Source organism: Uranotaenia lowii, chromosome 2 (assembly GCF_029784155.1).
Source record: "Uranotaenia lowii strain MFRU-FL chromosome 2, ASM2978415v1, whole genome shotgun sequence".
Taxonomy (NCBI): Eukaryota; Metazoa; Arthropoda; class Insecta; order Diptera; family Culicidae; genus Uranotaenia; species Uranotaenia lowii.
In genome coordinates this window covers 355,833,543-355,853,947 of record NC_073692.1, presented here as the reverse complement: position 1 = coordinate 355,853,947, position 20,405 = coordinate 355,833,543, and the positions used below count along the sequence as shown (strand labels likewise).

Here is a 20,405-nt window from a genome sequence, read left to right as displayed (position 1 = left end):
CGGCTCTGGGTGGCTGATGGAAGCAGCTCCTCTGGGTGGGAGTGCCTCGGTAAAAATAAGTCCTCCGAGTGGGACAACATCGGCTCTGGGTGGCTGATGAAAGCAGCTCCTCTGAGTGGGAGTGTTGCTGTTGCTATTAAGTCCTCCGAGTGGGACAACATCGGCTCTGGGTGGCTGATGGAATCAGCTCGTAAAAATTAAGTCCTCAGAGTGGGACAACATCGGCTCTGGGTGGCTGATGGAAGCAGCCGGCTGATGGTGGGAGTCTCGCTGTTGAAAATATATTCTCCGAGTGGAACTACATCGGCTCTGGGTGGCTGATGGAAGCAGCTCTTCTAGGTGGGAGTCTCGCTGTTGAAAATATATTCTCCGAGTGGAACAACATCGGCTCTGGGTGGCTGATGGAAGCAGCTCCTCTGGGTGGAAATCATGCTGTTGAAACGAAGTCCTTCGAGTATCACAACATTGGCTCAGTATGAGAGCACTACTCGGCTGTTTTCAAGAAATTTTTTGTATATTCTTTATTGGACTTTATTTTCTCTTGTACGAAAAGCCAGAAGCAAAGTACAACGAAACGAACAAATGTTATAAACACGAATTCATGAACGCAAATAGTTTCTCTTCAGTAAAGTTATAAAATTTGAAAGAAAATTTCATTCGATTAAAACGAACATGACGCTAAATTTCTTAATTTACCCGATTTTAGGTCACTATTTCAAAAAGGGTACGGAAGCCTAGGTAAAGCCTTAGTTTCCGAGAAAAAGCGAAGTGCTAGCCTTGCTTCGAAGTTAGAACAAACCCGAAAGGAAAAACGTGAATTGGAGAATTCCTTTGCTCTCGGCGAAGCTGGTACAAGTTTCATGCGAAGAAATTCTACGATGCGTGACGACCAGCGAATTAATGTAGCGGAATCATCGCTGGTGGCGACAGTCAACACTTTGTCGATCGCTTCCTTGAACATTCCGGAGTGTAAGCCTGGGGAGAATGATGACGAGATTGACAAAAGGACTTACGAAATTTGGAAGCAGCTATTGGATGCGTCACTGCAGCTAGCCGGCGTAACAGACGAAACGACCAAGATGAATATTTTCCGGGTGAAGGCAGGTCCTAAGCTTTTGGAGGTTTTAGAAGGGATTTCATCTTCTGCAGATGCTCCGGATGCTGTTACCGCCCCATTTTCAAATGCCGTATATCGCTTACAATGCTACTTCGGATCTCGTGAATACAATTTAATGCAGCGACAAAAACTCCGTTCAATGACGCAAAAACCAGGCGAATCTGACGTGAAGTTTGTGAAAAGAGTCATTGGAGCAGCTAAGCTCTGTAGCTTTGACGAACAGCAGCTTTCGGAAAATGTGGCGGATGTGATCCAACAACACGCATTGAACGTGAAAATTCGCGAAGCTGGAAGAAAAATGCTGCGCAAAGGAGGAACGTTGAATGCCCTTCTCGACCGAGTGCGCTCATACGAACTGGATAGAGCTAACGAAGAAGTTTTTGCGTTAAACCATCCCCCAACGCCGAAGTTCTCTGAAGTTGCCGCAATCTCTGCAGACCAAAGAAGATCAAGCTTCCCTAATCGAATGGATTCGCAACTTGCATCACAAAGTAACTCCAGATACTCAGGACAGAATAGAAACTGGCAAAATCCAAAAGGCACCTTCAGAAACCGTGGAATGGGAAGAAATACTACACCACGACTGAATCCGTGTTGGAGATGTTCCAGCACATTCCATCCACCATCGAGATGCAGTGCTATAGAAAAAATCTGCCGTAACTGCAAAAAATTGGGACACATTGAACGTGCTTGTCCCAATATTCCTGGTCCAGCCCAACCTAAACGACGTATCAGCGAAGAAATCGAATGTACTTCTAGACCAAGAAAGATCGCGGCGATTGTTAAGGACGATATAGATCAGGAGGATGCTAAAAATCCCGTAAGTGAATGAAGTTTCCATTCCCATTTTTTGACTTATTATATTTCTTACTGAACTTGTTAAATTTCTTTCGTCATCAATAAATTTGAAATGGATTTTGAACAAGTCTAATTTTATTTTATTTCCAAGACGAAGTTGCCTATAGAAAATTAAATCTTGTCCAGAAGATTTTGTCTAACAGACACTCTTTTTACAGAATGAAACTCTCAAAGTTTTCACAATGAGTAACTGTTCAAATCCATGGCCAGCAGATAAAACAAACGATGGAACTGTTCTTGGTATAATTGCGGGCATATGTGTGACGTTTCTGGTGGATTCGGGTGCCGAGGTAAATACAGTAGGTGACGATGTTTTCAAGGTACTCATGAGCAACCATACGACTAAGGAACAGATATTCTCTGTTACGAACGGCACAGACAAACCACTTAGAGCGTATGCAACTCCCGGTGAAATACCTGTGATTGCAACGTTTGTGGCCGAATTACACGTTTCCGATGATCGCCCACGCTTCCTAGAAAAATTTTATGTAATTGAAAATGCTCGGCCGTTACTAGGAAAAAACACTGCAATCCGCTACAGCATTCTTCAGATCGGTCTCAATGTGCCCATCAATTATACCGAAACACAGAGTAGCCGGACCAGATTATTTCCTGGAGAAATATTTGTCGTGACGTCATCCAAAGAGTTCCCGAAGTTTAATGTCCCTGCCGTTGTGTTGAGCTACGATAAGAATAAACCGCCATCCCGAAATGTATTCACCAACATCCCTCTAGCATTCAGAGCAGAAACTCAACGCAGATTAAATGACTTGTTGACGACAGGAATAATTGAGGAAGTAACTGATTCGATGGATAGATCGTTTTGTTCGTCGCTTTTGGTCGTCCCCAAAGGAAAGGACGACATACGTCTCGTAGTGGATCTAAGAGGTCCGAATAAGTCAATAATAAGGACCCCATTTCGAATGCCAACTCTAGAGGAGATATTGACAGATTTACACGGATCAAAGTGGTTTTCTACCATCGATTTGAGAAGCGCGTTCTTCCACGTGGAACTCGCTGAAGAGTCGAGACACCTCACAAACTTCTATGCGGGAAATGCTACGTTCCGCTTCAGGAGACTTCCCTTCGGCCTTTGCAACGCTCCCGACATCTTTCAAGAAACCCTTCAGACTAAGGTCCTTGCAGGATGTCTGGGCGTTCGCAATTACTTGGATGATATCATTGTGCACGGAAGAACGAAAACAGAGCACGATCGGAATTTGGAGGAGGTACTTTCTCGACTACGGAATCATAATGTTAGTATCAACGAAGAAAAAAGCGTGATAGGAAAACAGGCAGTAAAGTTCCTCGGATTTTCGCTTGCTCACGACGGTATGCGGGTCGAAGAAGAGAAGCTACGAGCTATAAGGGGGTTTCGTAGGCCAGTTACCCAGCTCGAAGTGAAGAGTTTTTTGGGACTGATGAACTTTACCGAAAAATTTATTTTCAAGAGAGCAGATAAGACTGAAAAGTTGCGATCACTGGCAAAATCGGAGACCTTTTATTGGACGGAAGACGAAGAAAGAGAATTTCTTTTCTTGAAGCACGAATCCCTCAAATCGATTTCTTCACTGGGGTATTTCAGTGCATCAGATGTTACGGAACTATACGTGGATGCATCCCCAATCGGTTTGGGAGCAGTGCTCATCCAATTTAATGAAGCCGGAATCCCGAGGATAATATCTTGCGCCTCAAAAGCGCTCACAGATGTCGAGAAAAAGTACCCTCAGACTCAGAGAGAAGCGCTTGCCATGGTTTGGGCCGTAGAAAGATTCGCTTTCTACCTCACAGGCAAAAGGTTTACAATCAGAACCGATTCGGAGGCGAACGAATATATTTTCGGCGAGGGTCACAGAGCAAATAAACGAGCGATTTCACGAGCCGAGTCGTGGGCATTAAGGCTCCAGTGCTTCGACTTCGACGTAAAGCGCATTCCAAGCCACTTGAATGTTGCGGACGCCCTATCTCGGTTGATAGGAACGCAACTTGATGAACCCTTCGACGAGGACAACGACAGACATCTTCTCTACGCTATCGACGGAGGATTCATGAATATCACTTGGAAGGACGTTGAAGTTGCATCAGAACGTGACCCGGATCTACTTGAAATCATAGCTTCCATGATCTCTGGAAAATGGCCCGAACACCTTCGTAAATACGAAGCTCAAGCTAAACACCTGACGTCTTTAGGACCTATTGTGTTTAAGGACGATAGGATAGTGCTCCCGGCGCGCCTTCGTTCAAGAGCGTTGGACACAGCGCACCAAGGCCACATAGGGTGTGCGGCCATGAAACGAGTCATGGGGGAGTATTTTTGGTGGCCGGAAATGGGAAAATGTATCGAGTCATTCGTTAAAGAGTGCAAAACTTGTACAGTTATCTCCAAGCGAAACCCACCAATCCCATTAACCAGTCGAGAACTACCAGATGGCCCATGGCAAATGCTGCAAATCGATTTCTTGGCGGTGCCCGGTTGTAGTTCTGGTGAGCTTTTAGTCTGCGTAGACACGTACTCCAGGTAACTTAATCAATTTCTTGAAACTCTAGAGACAACTTAATAAATTTAACGATTATATGGCCTTTAGGTACTTGGCGGTTGTCGAGCTAAAAACAACTGATTGCAAAACCACAAACATGGCACTTTGTAAAATTTTTCACACCTGGGGATTACCGCTTTCTATCCAAAGCGACAACGGACCCCCATTCCAAGGAAATGAATTTGTCAGTTTTTGGGAAGAAAAAGGTGTAAGGATTTACAAATCAATTCCCTTGCACCCGCAGTCCAATGGATCCGTAGAGCGGCAGAATCAGGGGATAATCAAAGCCCTTGCTGCAGCACGCGATGTTGGTAGAAATTGGAAGGAAGCCCTGCAGGAATACGTACACATTCACAATACGATGAAACCCCATTCACGGTTGGGAGTCACTCCGTTTGAGCTCCTCGTAGGCTGGAGATATCGTGGGATTTTTCCCAGTCTATGGGACTCGAAGAAACACGTTGAGTTGGATAGAACGTCCGTAAGGGATTCCGATGCCGTATCAAAGATGCAAAGTAAAAAATACGCTGATAAGCGAAGAGGCGCAATGGAGAGTGATATCATGCCTGGGGATAAAGTTTACATTGCAGTGCCTAAAAAAACTAAAACGGACCCCCAATTCTCTAAGGAAGAATATACTGTACTGGCACGGTACGGAGCAAAGGTAGTTGTAAGAAGTGATTCAGGTATTCAGTACGCCCGGGGCGTCCAGGATGTGAAACGAATTCCAGATTCATCTTTCGTCAGCGAAGAACATCCAAATGATAGAACTGATACCCATCCGGAGGCTACCTCGACAGACGAGCAAATCCTAGAAAACTCTCCTACAGAAAGCGAAGTTCTACCGACGAACCTTTCGTATCAAAAGCCAAAAAGGGAAACTAAGAAACCCAAAAAATTTGAGGACATGGTACTGTATAATATTTTTGAATAACTCAAATTGAGTTAACTTCGAGAGTAGGGGAGGGAGGACATGTAGAGTATAAGACGAATAAATAAAATAATTCTTGTAAAAAATAAATGGTTCATTTTATCAGTGCAGTAACGCTTCCCTCACCTTACTGTACGTCGCAGTAACGACTGCCAGTAGGGTATGAAAAGGAGGGAATATAAAAACCGAACTTTCATTTGCGAAACCGTTCACTCCCATCGTTAAATAAGGCCGAGCCGTTCCATAAGATTGAATAGATCTGCTTTGTAAATGTTCCTTTCTTTATCTATCTGAACACAGAACCTGGATCGCATAAGTGCACCTGGAAAGTTTTTCTTTTTCGCTGTATCAGATCATCCCCCCCATTATTACTATTTTAAGGGTAACATTTTTGAAAAACCTTTCGAGATCTAAGCAGATCTCAAAGGTTTTATGTTTTATTAATATTTTTCGATTCTTATTTTTATTTTCAAGAGCGAGTAAAGGCGCTTTAACCTTGGTCGATGACCAGAAATGATTGTACATTGAAATCCGAAGCAGTTGAACAAAAATAACAAATCATAGAGTTTTAAATCATTATTGTTAATTACAAAAGTTATAAGGTTCTTAAGTTTTGTGATTTCTTTGTACAAAATAAATCATTTCCAGCCACTGAAGAATTGTCCTATTGGTGGAGTCACTCTACATGACGCATGGTTTTTCCGTCAAGGAGCATTTTTCTTAGCATGCTTCCAACGATATTGTCCATTTGAAACGTATGGTACTGGTGGTCCACGTTTCTTCTGTTCCTGTGTTCCAGATGTCTCTGCGTTCTCTGCTCCATGGTAGGCCCAACCATTTTATGTTTTTGATCATTTTAATATTTTTATGTTAAAATAATCGAAAACATGAACAAAGATAAGAAGAATAATTACTCGCTTTTATTATTCTTTGGGACTCAGACATAAGTTCTGGCTGTGGAAGTACGATTAGTGATTAGTGATTAGTGAGTTGAAAATGCCGGCATAGATGACACTGAGTCTTTCAGTATCAATCTTCTTATTGACCGTGTTGCCATTCCTCGCGATGTGACACATTTCTAATGTTTGTAGACCGGAAGTGAAATTGTGACGATCAATTATTCTCGTGCTGTTCAAATAAAAAGAGTGATCGTGTTTGATGCTGTGATGAAGTAATGCAGTTTGTCCATTCAAATTTTTCATTCGCGGGTCGTCTTTATCCACTTCTTCGCTTCGCTGTTTGTCTAATGCCTTTTTGTTCGAATTGTGTCCGCCAATCCGCCAAGATTATTTTCGTGACTGAAATTGCCGAAATCAATTTATTCGTTAATACTTTTGTTTAGTGAAGAGTCTCAAAAATTTGCAATTGAAATAGCCAAGCTTTCAGATTCAGAATGACACACCTTAAGATGAATTTTAACTTAACACTTCAACATTATTGTGCAGATGAGCTAAAAGCAGTATCGGTGACATAATTGCTGTAGATCTTGAAATCCAGGAGTGTTGGTTAAAAATCACTTAAAGATCTTCTAACTGTTTAGCATGATAGATTGCCTTGTTGTCGAAAAAATAAAACGAACACACTCATATAGTATCTCAGTGAATCTTCATGTTTCTTTGAAGAGCTTTAAATTCTACTTAAGACTAAAGTGTACATCTTTCAAGGATACAATGGCTAGCACCTTACCTATGTTAACACAACCAGCCCACAGAAAGAGTACTATGTATGCCGTGACCGAGACTCGATCCCATGAACTCTGGCTTAGAAGACTGACACACTATCCTCTAGGCCACGGTCGGCGGCACGGTGATAAGAGGATAGTTTCAATTCACAAGGGGAAAATTAAAACCGAGGCAAACTGATTTTGGAAGATTTTTGCGTCCCAACTCGAATTTTTTGACAGATTCCCGGAAAGAAACAATACAGATTTCGTCTAGATAATCTTCGTATTTTACAAAATGGGGAAACATACTTACTTCTACAATTTTTCTCATGGTTAATTACTCACAGTCTTCATGGAAATTGATTATTAGGTCAAAACCTTTTTTGAAAATTCTTTTTTCTGATAAAAAAAAATACAAATTTTTATTAAGTGCTCCTAAATAATTCGAAATCAGTTTTCAAATTCTTTGAACCTCGGAAAATGTGAATTCTGGAGATGTGAGATGTGGTTCTGGAGATAGATTTGAATCTCTATCACCAACACCAATTCCTTCATATCGAAACAGCTTTTATAAATGCTTTTCTGTTCCTTTTTGGCTCTAAAAACTCATAGAGAACGCAAAAGATATAATACGTTATCTCTTTTTTCTATTAATTGTTGCTGAAATCTCTTGAGAATTTTTATTTTTAAACTTAAACTCTTACTATGAATATTTTAAACTCGGTTTCTGTTCGGCAGTACTTGTATTTTTTTCATGATCATCCATAATATGAATGTTTGATGTGATACATTTCAAACAGAATTAAATAAAATCAGATCGGAAATTTCAATTTTAGTTTTTGAATTTCATAATATAGGTTATTAATTTTAAGTTTATAATTCATATTTGAAAGGGTGGAAAATTGAGGATGAAAACAAACTCACGAAAGAGAATGTTTACTGTGATTCAGACAGAATCTGAATTCTTATTTTGCAATAAGAATTAATTTTTTTTTAATATTTCTTTACTTCATGATGAAGACATTAACTTCAGCTTTCATATGCATAAGGCAAATATTTTTTGGACGTGTAATATATGAACTACAGCAGTTTTCCTGAGGCATGTTTTTCGGATTTTTTTTTCATGCTGAATAACGAGAAAACTTAGATTACGTTAGATTTTAAGATCATCTGCAAACAGCAGTTTCGGCGAATGAAGGAATTCTGCCAGGTTGTTAATAAAAATCACGAAGATAAGCGGTCCAAGATGACTACCCTGCGGAACACCAGACGGCATGTCAAACACGGAGGAGAGAGTATCAAGAATGTTTTTAAAGCCTTGACGATTCAGCGGATACGAATACAGCCATTTAGTTGCCCTCTCGGGAAATCCATATCGATCAAGTTTTTCTCTTACGATTTTATGAGATACTTTGTCAAAAGCCTTGGCGACAGCTAAGCAGAACCATTAAAAGACCCAAAAAACTGTTAGTAGCGACAAGCAGTTCACAGAAAACTGACGTTCTGCGCCGAAGAAAGAGGAAAAGATAACAGTACAAAATCTGATGGCAGGCGTTGACGAGAGGCTTGCTAATATGGACTAGGTCAATCGGAATCTTAACTAAGCATTTCTTCCTTCTTTTTTTATTATTATTATTTATATTAAACTTCAAAATGAAAGAAACTTTGACTTTTTTAATAAACAAATAAGCGATTTACACGCAATTTAGTCTGACCACTTTTTGATCCGAACTCCCTCTAAATATGGTCAACAAAATCCCGCGGATCGGGCATAATCGGACCAAGTCCGGGTAAAACCTAGCAATCTGACAAGTTTAATATATATTTAAATTTGAACATTTCTTTAATCGAATAAAGCATTTCAAATATTCAATAAAAGCTACTGATTGAGTAAATACAATTGTAGAACTGTGTATATCTATTTATAACTAACTTAAACACACTTACAGGGTGACAAAAAAGTCCGGTCACACTTTTTTGGGGTCGCCTGTAGCCTACACGTTGCATCTCTCTGGTGCCTTCTATATGTCAAATGAAAGGGCTAACCTTGCTGCCCAAAGTGGCAGAGTTTCGTTTCTGTGCAGTTTGTTTACATTGAGTTGTGAACCATGGCAGAGTTAAGGGCAGCTGTTATCGCTGCTCGGTTTGGCGCGCAGATGCCGAGCTCTTTTTTCGGACGAGAAGCTGTTCGTTTTGGAGCAAACAGTCAATCGCCAAAATGATCGAGTTTGGAGTGTGAGCCTACAGCAAGCTCCTGTGGACAAGCTGAACGTTTCCCGGTTCCAAAATAAGACGTCAGTCTTGCTTCCTGACAGATGGCGCAGCATCCCTCACCGCAAAGGTTGTTCAGGGGTGGCTTGAGAAAAACTTGACCGATTTAATTTCGAAGAATGAATGGCCTCCGTCGTCTCCGGATCTGAATCCACTGGATTGTTTCGTGTGGGGATACATGATGTCGAAGCTGAACGACTATAAAATAGCAAATTAAGAGCAATTCAAGCGAGTTATCACGAAAATCTGGGACGAGATGCCGATGGAGCAGGTGCGCGCCGCTTGCGACGACTTTCCGAGACGTCTGAAGCTGGTTCGATCAGATAAAGGTGGTGTAATTCCGAGGTATCGTCTGTGAAGTATCTTTATGAGTTACTGAATAAAGCTATGAAAGACAGATTCAGATTTTCTTCTTATTCTTTGAGATATTGAGGTTTTCCTGTGTGACCGGACTTTTTTGTCACCCTGTATTTCAAATAACTTCAAAAAATAATCTTAAGAGGTACTATTCTTATTTCGCACTTTTTTCATATTTTGTGTTTTTTAATGCCAATTGCTGCCTTCAAAAAACATTCACATTTTAACAAGTAAAACACATACCTACTGCAACTATTTTTGTTTCGCTTACTGTAGCCAGTATTTAGTGGATTTTTCAGCAATACGTATTCCCTGCCTTCAAAAAAGACCTAAATGTATAGTATGATTGTACTTTTTATAAAACTCAAAAAAACATTACGAAATAATTTTTCATAAGTATTTCGTAGAGTTTTATTCTCGAGTATGAAGATTTTTTTTTCTATAAAACTCAGTGTTATTATGTTTCAAAATGTTCAATCGAATATCAAAATGATCTAAAATTAGTCACCGCTTTTTGAAAACCCTACGCTAGTTACGATGAAATTAAATCTCATCGCTATCGTGTTTTGATTCGATTATATCTGGATCCTTCCCTAGAGCAGCCGTCGAAATCCCATTAATTCCGGGCAAGGGTTCATCATCCCAAGTCATCAACCGCCACTCGCCAAACCGAAACGGATCGTGCCAAGCCGAGATTGGGGTGTCGGTTTACCACACAATAAATTGGTTGCTTTTTGTTCCCTTACTTTTTCCAGTCGCTGATGAAGTCGGCAGGAGGAAAATTGTAGAATTGATTGCTAACCCCCACATTTTCTGCCATGGGTTGAGCTTTGATTTTTCACTTCGCTTGGAATTCTACTTCAACGAACTGAGCCGTATTTATATGCTAAACGGCCCCTTTCTCTAGAAAACTAAATGCAATGTGTAGTGTGCTTGAGTAACCAACAGCCACCGATTGAGATGGTACTTGGCATTGTCTGGAAGTTAATTGAAAGAGCACTTGCTGCTGATTGTTTGCTAACTGCAGTTGTTGGTTGCACTGCCTCTTCTTGTGTTAACTTCTTTTGCTGGCGATAATTGGTCCGCAAATTATGATTTCCTTACGGCTCGGAGTCAATTATGCCTTTACTTCATTATTGCTGCATTGGATAGTTTGAACACGTGCAGCTTTGAAGTTGTTTTGTAACGCTTATGGTTGTTCTTTTTACAGTTTGGATAACTGCTGTAGGTAATAATATTACAATTGCTAAAAATGGTGGATGATTTTTAAACAAAAGTGTCTTAAATAAGTGTTCCAAGTATAAATTTGATAAATATTACGAGCTATCGGCAGGTTAAAATTGGTCCTAGAACCTAGTTCTACCAGAAGGCCAAATGAAAAATATTAACCAGATATTAATGTGTCACTCAATGAGCTGGTAGTTTGTATGGGATTTCAAGACATTTTGTACGGAAAAACAAAAAAAAAACAAAAAAAGTTACATTTGGTTTTTTAGGAGAATGCATCTTCAATAGGAAGCTTATAAGACAATGTTTTTGTAGATTTAAAAAATCTCTTCCATCATATAGACAAATTTCAAAAATTGCCGATAATTGTTTAGAAGTTTCTTCTAGAACGACTCCTTGGAATTCGACAGGTCACAATCCGAAATCAAACTTTCCGCCTAGTCCAATTTCAACCCCAAAAACCGCGTGTGCACCTGTACTGCAAATTGACAAATTTGGGGCATAAAAAATTCATCCAGAAGCGCAAACATTGGAGCAAATTAATTGAAAATATACACCAGGTAGTGGGTGACACGACACTCAATCCAGGGGACACACAATCCCATGCGAAAAACTACGGCTGCTCGTGCCTTGCCATCGGAAAACCAAAACAGGAATAACAACTAGGTATACGGTAAGGATATGCGAGACCGAAAACAGAAAAAATTGAAACTACGCGCGGGTCTTTGCTATTATAACTGGCTGGCTGGCTGGCTGATGAAAGTTGCCGCGGATGGCGTTCGCTCGCTGCACGCCTGTTGACGGTTGGATGGAAATGTGATTTCACACATGTTTTGATATTGTATGGTAAATAAATTTTACCTTCCGGATGTAATTTGCAGCGGCAGTGCTTGGGCAACGGAGCAATCCTCCGGACTGGTGGTTCTCATTCTTGGAAACTAAGCGTCAAGCTCAACTGTGGCGTTTTCTACGTCATAAATAATCATTGCGATACTTTGCTACCCACCATGACATTTTTTGGATCTATTAATATAATAAATGAACTATGTGTGGATTCCTTTCGAGAAAACTAATGGGTCCCCTTATGAAACACCAACGTATACCTTTAACCCTCTTAAATATGCGTGGGTCTGCTGACCTTTACTAACACCCAGAATCACTTTTAAATCTCGCTTTGAAGTCGGGAGTTTATATTCGGCTGTAAAGGTCCTACACCAACACAATTGATTCGCTCTGCGTCTTTTCTGAGGATATTCCTGATCCGCGAAATACTGTTTTCCTGTTTTCCCTACGATATCCAGATCATAGTTTTACTCATAGGACTGTCATCGTTTTTTCCAAATAGGATCCATAAATCCAGGATCCAAGATCGTAGGTCGGTGAAGGTGAAAGATGTAGATTTTTTGCCGTTCATCTGCAAACTACAAACAAATAAGTTGTCTGAGAAAGCGGGAATGGGTAATAAAAAGAAAAAGTGAGAAGTGCGTGTGTATGTTTGCTGCATTAGGAAAACTACAGAGAAAAAATCTAGAGTTTGTTTTGATTAGGTCGTATGAACCACTGTTTTAGGTCTGTTTGAGACAATCGATGTTAAAGTTTCGAAACACATTTTCAACTATTATTTTATGATTACTGGTCAAATTCGTCTGCAAATGCGAAATTTAATGTAAAACTGAACGCAGATGATGATTGGTCGGATACATTATAGGGTAATTCGAAAATTGTTGCCACAATACTCCCCCTTTTAGTTTTTCCAATAACGGCGAGGGATTCGTACATGGCGTCCGGAACGAGTTTTGTACGGTGTTGGTTCAAGATCTGGTGAAGGCATCGGTTCAGTTGCGGGTGCTGGTTGAGGTTCGACGATCGGTGCTCGTGGGGATTCGTCGGCCTGGACGAACGAGGCCTTTAGTCGGTCGATGGAGATAGGAGATGGATTTTTCTTTCGTCAAAGCTCACGGTAAGGGCCGTCGAATGGTTGTGACAGCGATGGTTTGATGGCTCCAACACGGACGAAGACATGACTGCATGTGCTTGGAGTGATTCTGTCCACCGCTGGTTCTGGTGGCACATGATCGCAGCTTTGAGCTGTCGATGTGTGCGCTCGATTTGGCCCTGTGGGTGGTACGGAGTGGTGCGCAGATGTGTGATGCCTAGCAGTCGAGTCAGCTCTCGGAAAAGTTCGGATTCGAATTGTCACCCCAGGTCGGTGGTAACGATGGTGGTGACTCCGAACCGGGTGATCCATTCACTAATGAAAGCTGCCGTCATGTTTGGAATTGGTAAAACCTCTGGCCAACGAGAAAACTTGTCTATTAGGGTCAAACAGTAAGAATTACCTTCGGATGGCGGGAGCGGTCCGATTAGATCCATGTGCACGTGCGCAAAACGTTCGCCAGGGATGGCGATCTGGGGTCGATTTTTGGCGGGGGATGCAATGCGTCACAAAATTCTTGCAATCGCGTCGCACCGATGGCCACACGAAACGGTCGGTGACGAGACGGGTGGTCGCACGAACTCCTGCTGGGTGCGAAATGTTGTGCAGCTTGGTAATGATTTTGGACCGCAAAGTTTTCGGCACGAATGGCCCAATCACATAAGTCGAAATGTCGCAGTAGATAGGCACCGCCGATAGTATGGATTGGAGTGCCTTCAGCTTCATGGTGGTGTTGACCGGCGGGTTCGCCAGAAAGTCGTTGAGTTCGGGATCGGCTTTCTGCTGGACTGCCAGGGCGTCGAAATCGATAGTTTCATTGGTGTTTGTGATAGCTTCGATTCGACTCAGCATGTCGGCATCCTTGTTGTTTTCGTCGGGAATATGCAGAATGTCGGTGGGGTATTCACTGATGAAAGTGAGATGACGTTGCTGTGTCGGGATCGCTCTTACCGGCCGCTGCAGGAATGCTGTTGTTAGCGGCTTGTGGTCGGTGTAGACGCAAAAAATCTCGGGCAGTGAGAAGATCTTTAAAATATTTCACCATCTCGTAGATGGCAAACAGCTCCTGATCGTGCTTGCTGGTCTTTTTCTTTGCGTCACTGACCCAGACAACCAGAAGTCGTACTTTATTTTACAGATTATATCGTTAGAATGTTATTTAAATTCATTTTCGTATATCTGCACCTACAATGTGCGACCCATGCATATTCTTAATCGTATTTAAATGAATTGCATGATTTTATTACGACAATTCGTTTATCTGCACCTACAATGTGTGCTAATGTACCTATATGGCCTCCAAAATGATACGTATATACTGGTTTTGCTGCATTATATACGATATGTTTACACGTATATTTGTGGTGTAAATTCGAAATACCAACCAAATGGTTTTCTGGGGAGCTTTCGGGAGAAATAAGCCAAGGGTTGACGACCTTGCTCTGGTGCAGCACGGCTCCAATCGCAGTGCCCGACGCGTCGACTTCCAAGGCCAGTTTCGCATCGGCGGAGGGGTTAGCTAGAAGAGCGACGTTTGCCAGGTCAGATTTGCATTGATGATGGCTTCGACCTTGCTCGGTTGGGGTTTGATGCCATTCCGAGTGATGAGGTGGCCGAGAAACTCGACCTCGGGTTTGCTGATTTGACATTTGCCAGCGTTGATGGCGAGAACATTCTCGCGTAACCGGCCGAATACCAATCTTAGATGTTGCTTGTGCTGCTCGATGTCTTTGGAAGCAACATAAAGATCGTCGACGTAGGGAAACACAAAATTTAGGTCACCCAAGATGTCATGCAGGTGGCGCTGCACCGTTGAACCAGAATTCCGGAGTCCGAACGTCATGCATCGGAACTCGAACAGTCCGAAAGGGGTTGTGATGGTCGTCTTGGGGATGTCCTCTGGCGCTACTGGGATCTGGTGATAAGCTCTTTGAAGGTCAATACAAGAGAAAATTATCTTACCACTCAATATGTTCGAGAATTCCCTGCTCCATTAAAAACCTGAACTCAGCTCTGGCCTCGTTCAGCTTGTCCACTGAGAGTCGTCGAGGGCGGCAGAAGTCGGGTTGACCATTAGTGAGAATCTGGTGGACGGTTTGCGCCTTGGTCGGCTGTTGGTTGATGCTAAGCATGGTAATATCCTGGTATTCTCGCAAAATATCGGCAAAATGCGAGTTCACATCGTGTGTGGTGATCAGCGGTATTTCAATAGGGGAGAGTGGGGATACTTGATCCCCATTTCTTATTGTCACCATATCTTTTTGGAAAAATTTAGCAACTCGCCGTCTTTGACATTTTCTGACAGCTTGTAACTTCAAGTTTCTATGCTCCAAAAATTAGAACGATACTTGAACCCGTTGATGAACTGGAAGCATTTTCGTGGGAGTAAAAAAATTACGATTTTTCTGAAGTTAGGGGAGACTTGATCCCCTATTGAAGGAGGCTTGATCTTTTATTCAGGAAGCCCTAATCCTTGTATAAAAATCAAACAAAATCCCAAGATAGAATGTTAATTGACTATTTTGGTCATGTTTGTTCTCATTTCACAATTTATAGCAGACATAAGAAGAAAATTCTATAACTTTGTCTCAACGCTAATGACATTGCATACTTAAAGGCGCTATTTTTTATAATTAAGAGAAAATTAATTATTTTTGCTCTTTTCTTCACACAATTTTTTGATAAATATTAGTTTGTGGATAAATATTAGTAATTTCGTAATCAGCAATCATAACGATCAATTCAGAAGAAGAATATGCCGTTTGGAAGGGGGATCAATTGTACCCAACTCTAGGGGATCAATTGTACCCATAATCAACATTTCAGAAAACTTTTTCTGAAAAAAGTTGAGAGTTTTTCATTGCTTTGAAAATATGGCATTATAAAGTTCATTTTACGCTCGAACGATTGATACATTGGACCAAATATTTTTTTCAAAATTTTCCCATGTAAGGAACATTTTAAAGTGATGAAGAAAGATCTTCAAGTTACATTTTGTGAAATTTTTCAAACAAAATTTAATTACTCAAACAATTATTTTATTAAAAATTTTTAAACTACAAGAATTGTTATTTTGCTCATTTTGGCACATTTTTCTAGAACATTTGATCTTTGTAAGACATTGAAGTTTTGAGATATAGCTAAGGAATCAAGTATCCCCAGGGATCAAGTATCCTCATTCTCCCCTACGGTTGCAATACGTTTACAATGTTGATTTCCAAATTGGTTTAGTTGTCGATGAGTTTACTACGGCGCAGGTCTACGGCACCAATTATTGGGGATTTTACATCCGCAATCGTAAACACCCACACAAATGGCCTAGGTAGTCCGATGTCGATGTTGAGGCGTTTGGTTCCGTAGGTGTTGATGGCACTTCCATTTGCAGCGAACAACTGGTCCGTCTTTATCGGATTCAGAAGCTCACGTGATGTTGGTGGAATTATCGATATGTCAGCGCCAGTGTCGACGAGGAAGCACTGGTAGGTTTTTTGTTCACGGGCGTGGATGCGAAACATTCGAGTTGGCTGAAACCAGCAGATCCACCGTTGTTTACTTTTCTGTGTGAAGGCTCGAGTTTTAGACCGAATCCTGGAATGGGCGCGGGATCTTCCTCTACCGCGGAAATCACCACTCAAAACTTCTTCGAGCCGCCTTGAAACGGCTTCGATGCGGATTTCCAGGGTGGCAATCGTGTTTTTTTCACTTGTGCTTACCACAGAACTTTGGCCCACTTTATTTTCGGCCTTTGTTTTAGAACGACCGCCATTTTCACTTTTTTTTCTGGCATCGCGATCACGTGAAGAACGAGAGTCTTTGATGTCACTTTTTTGCGGACTCGCGAAAACGCGGTAAACGGGATAACTGTTAGCAAAACGCGGTTAACTTTTTGCGTGTAAAGAATTTTTCAAACGAACGTCGGGGTTACCATAATTTGGGGGACCTTTCGAAGGATAAATAAAAGAGTAGACTGATCTCTTTGAGTGTCGATTTATTACTTATTACTATATAATATATTATGTACAATGGGAAACCAGATTATCGGTCAAGAACAAAGCGTGTTCGATCAAAAGAACGATCGAATGTCGTATGTAGGTAGTGTGTGGTAACGATCGTTCATGTGATGTGTCGGATAAATTATAAGGTGATTCGACAATTGTTTCCACAGGCTCATACTTTGAGGCTTTAAGAAGCCAAACTCGTTTTGTATGTTTACAATTGTTTGCTTAAGTCTAAAGCATGGATCATCCAAAATCTGGACGCACTGTTTATTATACCATAGCGCTCTTAGTTGTCGGATCTGAAATGTTTTGACAGAAATTTGTTCGGAAATGTTTCCTCTATCAGTGCTGAAAATTTCATTACGATTCATTTTGTTCCAAAAAAGTTACACGTGATGGAAGCCGCGAGACGAAAATTAATTTTGGACACCCACGTCAAAAACCCGACGTGGTCGGGTTCAAAAATCGCGAAATCTGTAAAGATGGTCGAATCGACCGTGTGCAGAGTTCTCAAACGTTTCCCTGAGATGCATGCAATCGATCGGCAGGTTCATACCAAGCGTTATAGTGGATCTAAGGATCGGAAACTGCATTTGAAGGTGTTGAGAGCGATCAAGGTAAACCCAGGGCAGTCGGACTATGATATCGCCAAGAAATTCAATGCCGACTGGTGCACCGTCAGAAGGATTCGTCTGCGCGAAGGAATACGATCTTATCGGGCCAGTAAGCAACCGAACCGGACATTGAAAAAGAATGTAGAAGTCAAAGGACGGGCCCGGAAGTTATACAACAAGGTTCTAACGAAGTACGACGGATGCATCCTCATGGATGATGAAATGTACGTGAAGATGGATTTTGGGCGGCTTCCTTCCAAAAATTTTACAAAGCCAGCCAAGTTCAAATTCGTTTTTGCCGATAATCTGGCAATGTATTTGCAGCTGCGGACGAAAAACCCCGGTTTTTGTGAAAAACAAGACCATGGACTCTGTTTAGGCACCGGAACACTATTTCGGACAAACTTTGAAAACTCGCGACGATTTAGTTTTAACTTAAAAACGCACCTTATTTTTCGTTTCGATTGGGGGGTTTTATTTTGGCGATGTGTATACAGCGGCGGATTGGTTTGGACTGATACCTCAACTGTGTTATGTAAAAAGTGGCGAACATGAGAAAAGTGAATACAATACAAGTTCCCTAATTCTACAATCAACACATTTACAAGTTGAGCCAGCATTGCATACGAAAGAGTAAAGAGCATAAAGTTTAATATTTGAGTGTTTCTATTCTCTGTATTGAACAGAGCTTATTTCTCCCGAAAGCCTTTTTAGATCACTTTCGGGCGACTAGCTTTTGACGTCTGTCTGTTCTACTATCCTCACCACACTACCACTAACTCGCATGCTGTTACCAAAACAGACTCCGAAATGTGCAAGGATAAGTGCCTGAAAAACGTTTTTTTCCATACATTAGATCTCACAAAGGACCAGCAAAGAGGTACTAAAGTGGTATCGGGCCAACGGGTGGATTTTGTTAAAAAGGACATAAACCCACCCAAGTGCTCTTAATTCCGCCCTATCGAGAAATATTGGGCAATTGTCAAGCAGAAGATGGAAAAGAATGGTAGGACGACTCGGGATGCAACAGAGATGAAGAGATGGTGGAACAAAATGGCCGTTGAGGTCAGTGAAGAGGGTGTCCAAACTATGATGAGTGGTACTAGACGAAAAGTTCGAAATTTCATGAAAACAACATCGGAATATTTTTTTTAATTATTTTTCTTTAAAGTGCAATGAAAACCCTACATTTTGAGTGCAAAACATTTTTATTTCGTTTTCATAGCTTCAAGATAGACCCTTTTTAATGGGTCCAGATTTTGAGTGATCCATGCTTTACATCACTTTATCACTTTTTTTCACTTTTTAAATCTTTGTCATAACCTAGTATTCTTTTAGAGCAAGTTCACTCAAGTTGGGAAAAAGTGGTAGAAATGTTGACACTTGTAGCACATTTTGAAAATTTTACCATGCAAACATGTTTTCAAGATCTTTGGACGTTGTATTTGCGAAAATACAACACGTGTTGTAGAAAAACTTGAGGACCACAGATCTTGAAAATGTTTTTGCATGGCAAAATTTTCAAAATGTGTTAAAAGTGTCAACATTTCTACCACTTTTTCCCAACACCAGTGAACTTGCTCTTAGTGGCTCGGTTTTTCACACGCGTGGGCTTCAATGTCAGAGGCTTATATAAGGGTATATACGGACGATAGTATTGACGAAAAATTGGCCTCAGCCATAACCTCAAATTTTGATTTGCTGGCGGCCTCATCAGTGATGCTAGGTGCGTTACTAAAATCAGTATTTGCTTGTTTTAAACTAATTATAATATTTCTGAATTGATTAAATTTTTTAACTATCAACAGCTAAACGTTTGAATTCATTACGGGGCGTCCATAAATGGATGAAGATAAGCTATCTTTTGCTAATGAATCCTCAAGGTGAATTAAAAACATCTGAAATATATTTCCATGTACTGTTCGGTAGATTAAGAAAGAGTTGTTTCTAACTTTTAAACGAATGCAAAATCATTCACTGTTACAAACAAGCTTAAGTGAAAGCCCCATCTTTGTTGAATTTGAAAATAATCGCCTGCATGCTCTGACTATTTTAAGGGGGGGGTAGGGTCTAACGGGTATAAAAAAACACCATTTTCACGATTTTTTTCTAGAGCTATCGTTCAAACAAATGTATTCAAATTTTTTGCATTATACAAAGCATTGTTAAAAGAACATTTAGTAATTTTTTCGTAGAAAAATATTGAAAAATGAGCCGGTGACGGAACACTTTCGAGGATGCCTTTTTGAAAACAGGATTTGCGGTGGACACTGTATCTTAGCACAGAATCATCTGAAATCAAAAAATCAGAGCAAAATATTTTTAATAGATATTTTTCTGGACCCCAACGTTTTTATTTAACTTAAAAATTTTTTTATGAAATTTTTGCGGCTGTTTGAAGTAAAAACTACGATTTTTCACGAAAAAATCCGCCATTTTTCACCTGTAAAATCTCCCCAAAGTAGAAAAATCAAAAAAGAAAAACGTTGGGGTCTGGTATTTTATATGTAGAAAATATGTTCCAAATTTGAAAAGAATCGGATAAGACGTTTTCAAATGACGATGTCCACGGACTTTAAAAATGTGCTTTCGAGAAAAACGCGTTTGAAGTTTCTGCTCTTGCTTTCTTGCAGTATTATATAGGAGGAGATAAAGGCCTATAACTTCTACAGTTTTGCTTCAATTGACTTGAAAATTTGACCCAACATTCTTGAAATGTTTTACAATAAGAAAATAAAAAAATAAAAAAATCGATTTTTTGAAAGTGTTAGACCCTACCCCCCCCTTAAGCAAATCCACATAATTCGCTTCTTCGCTTAAGTGTGCGATACAGTAAGTTGTTCTTTCGTTCAGATAAATGATGCGTTTAATTTCACATTCGAATATAAATCTACGG

General features: G+C 40.7%; 1 protein-coding gene across 1 annotated transcript; it reads right to left on the bottom strand.

Annotated features, from left to right (window-relative positions):
• Window positions 1-13,157: 13,157 nt before the first annotated feature.
• On the bottom strand, window positions 13,158-15,029 carry LOC129743085 (uncharacterized protein K02A2.6-like). Its single transcript, XM_055735036.1, has 4 exons — window positions 14,899-15,029; window positions 14,450-14,825; window positions 13,432-13,878; window positions 13,158-13,370 (listed from the first exon to the last, which is right to left on the bottom strand). Exons 1-4 carry the CDS (start codon window positions 15,027-15,029, stop codon window positions 13,158-13,160), a joined length of 1,167 nt encoding a protein of 388 aa, XP_055591011.1.
• Window positions 15,030-20,405: the final 5,376 nt, after the last annotated feature.

Coding starts and splice junctions, on each gene's coding strand:
- LOC129743085 (XM_055735036.1), bottom strand. CDS start 15,029: ATGCTTAGCATCAACCAACAGCCGACCAAGGCGCAAACCGTCCACCAG. Junction 14,826..14,898: donor GAGGCCAGAGCTGAGTTCAG/GTTTTTAATGGA, acceptor TGACCTTCAAAG/AGCTTATCACCAGATCCCAG. Junction 13,879..14,449: donor AGGTCGAAGCCATCATCAAT/GCAAATCTGACC, acceptor ACCGACCACAAG/CCGCTAACAACAGCATTCCT.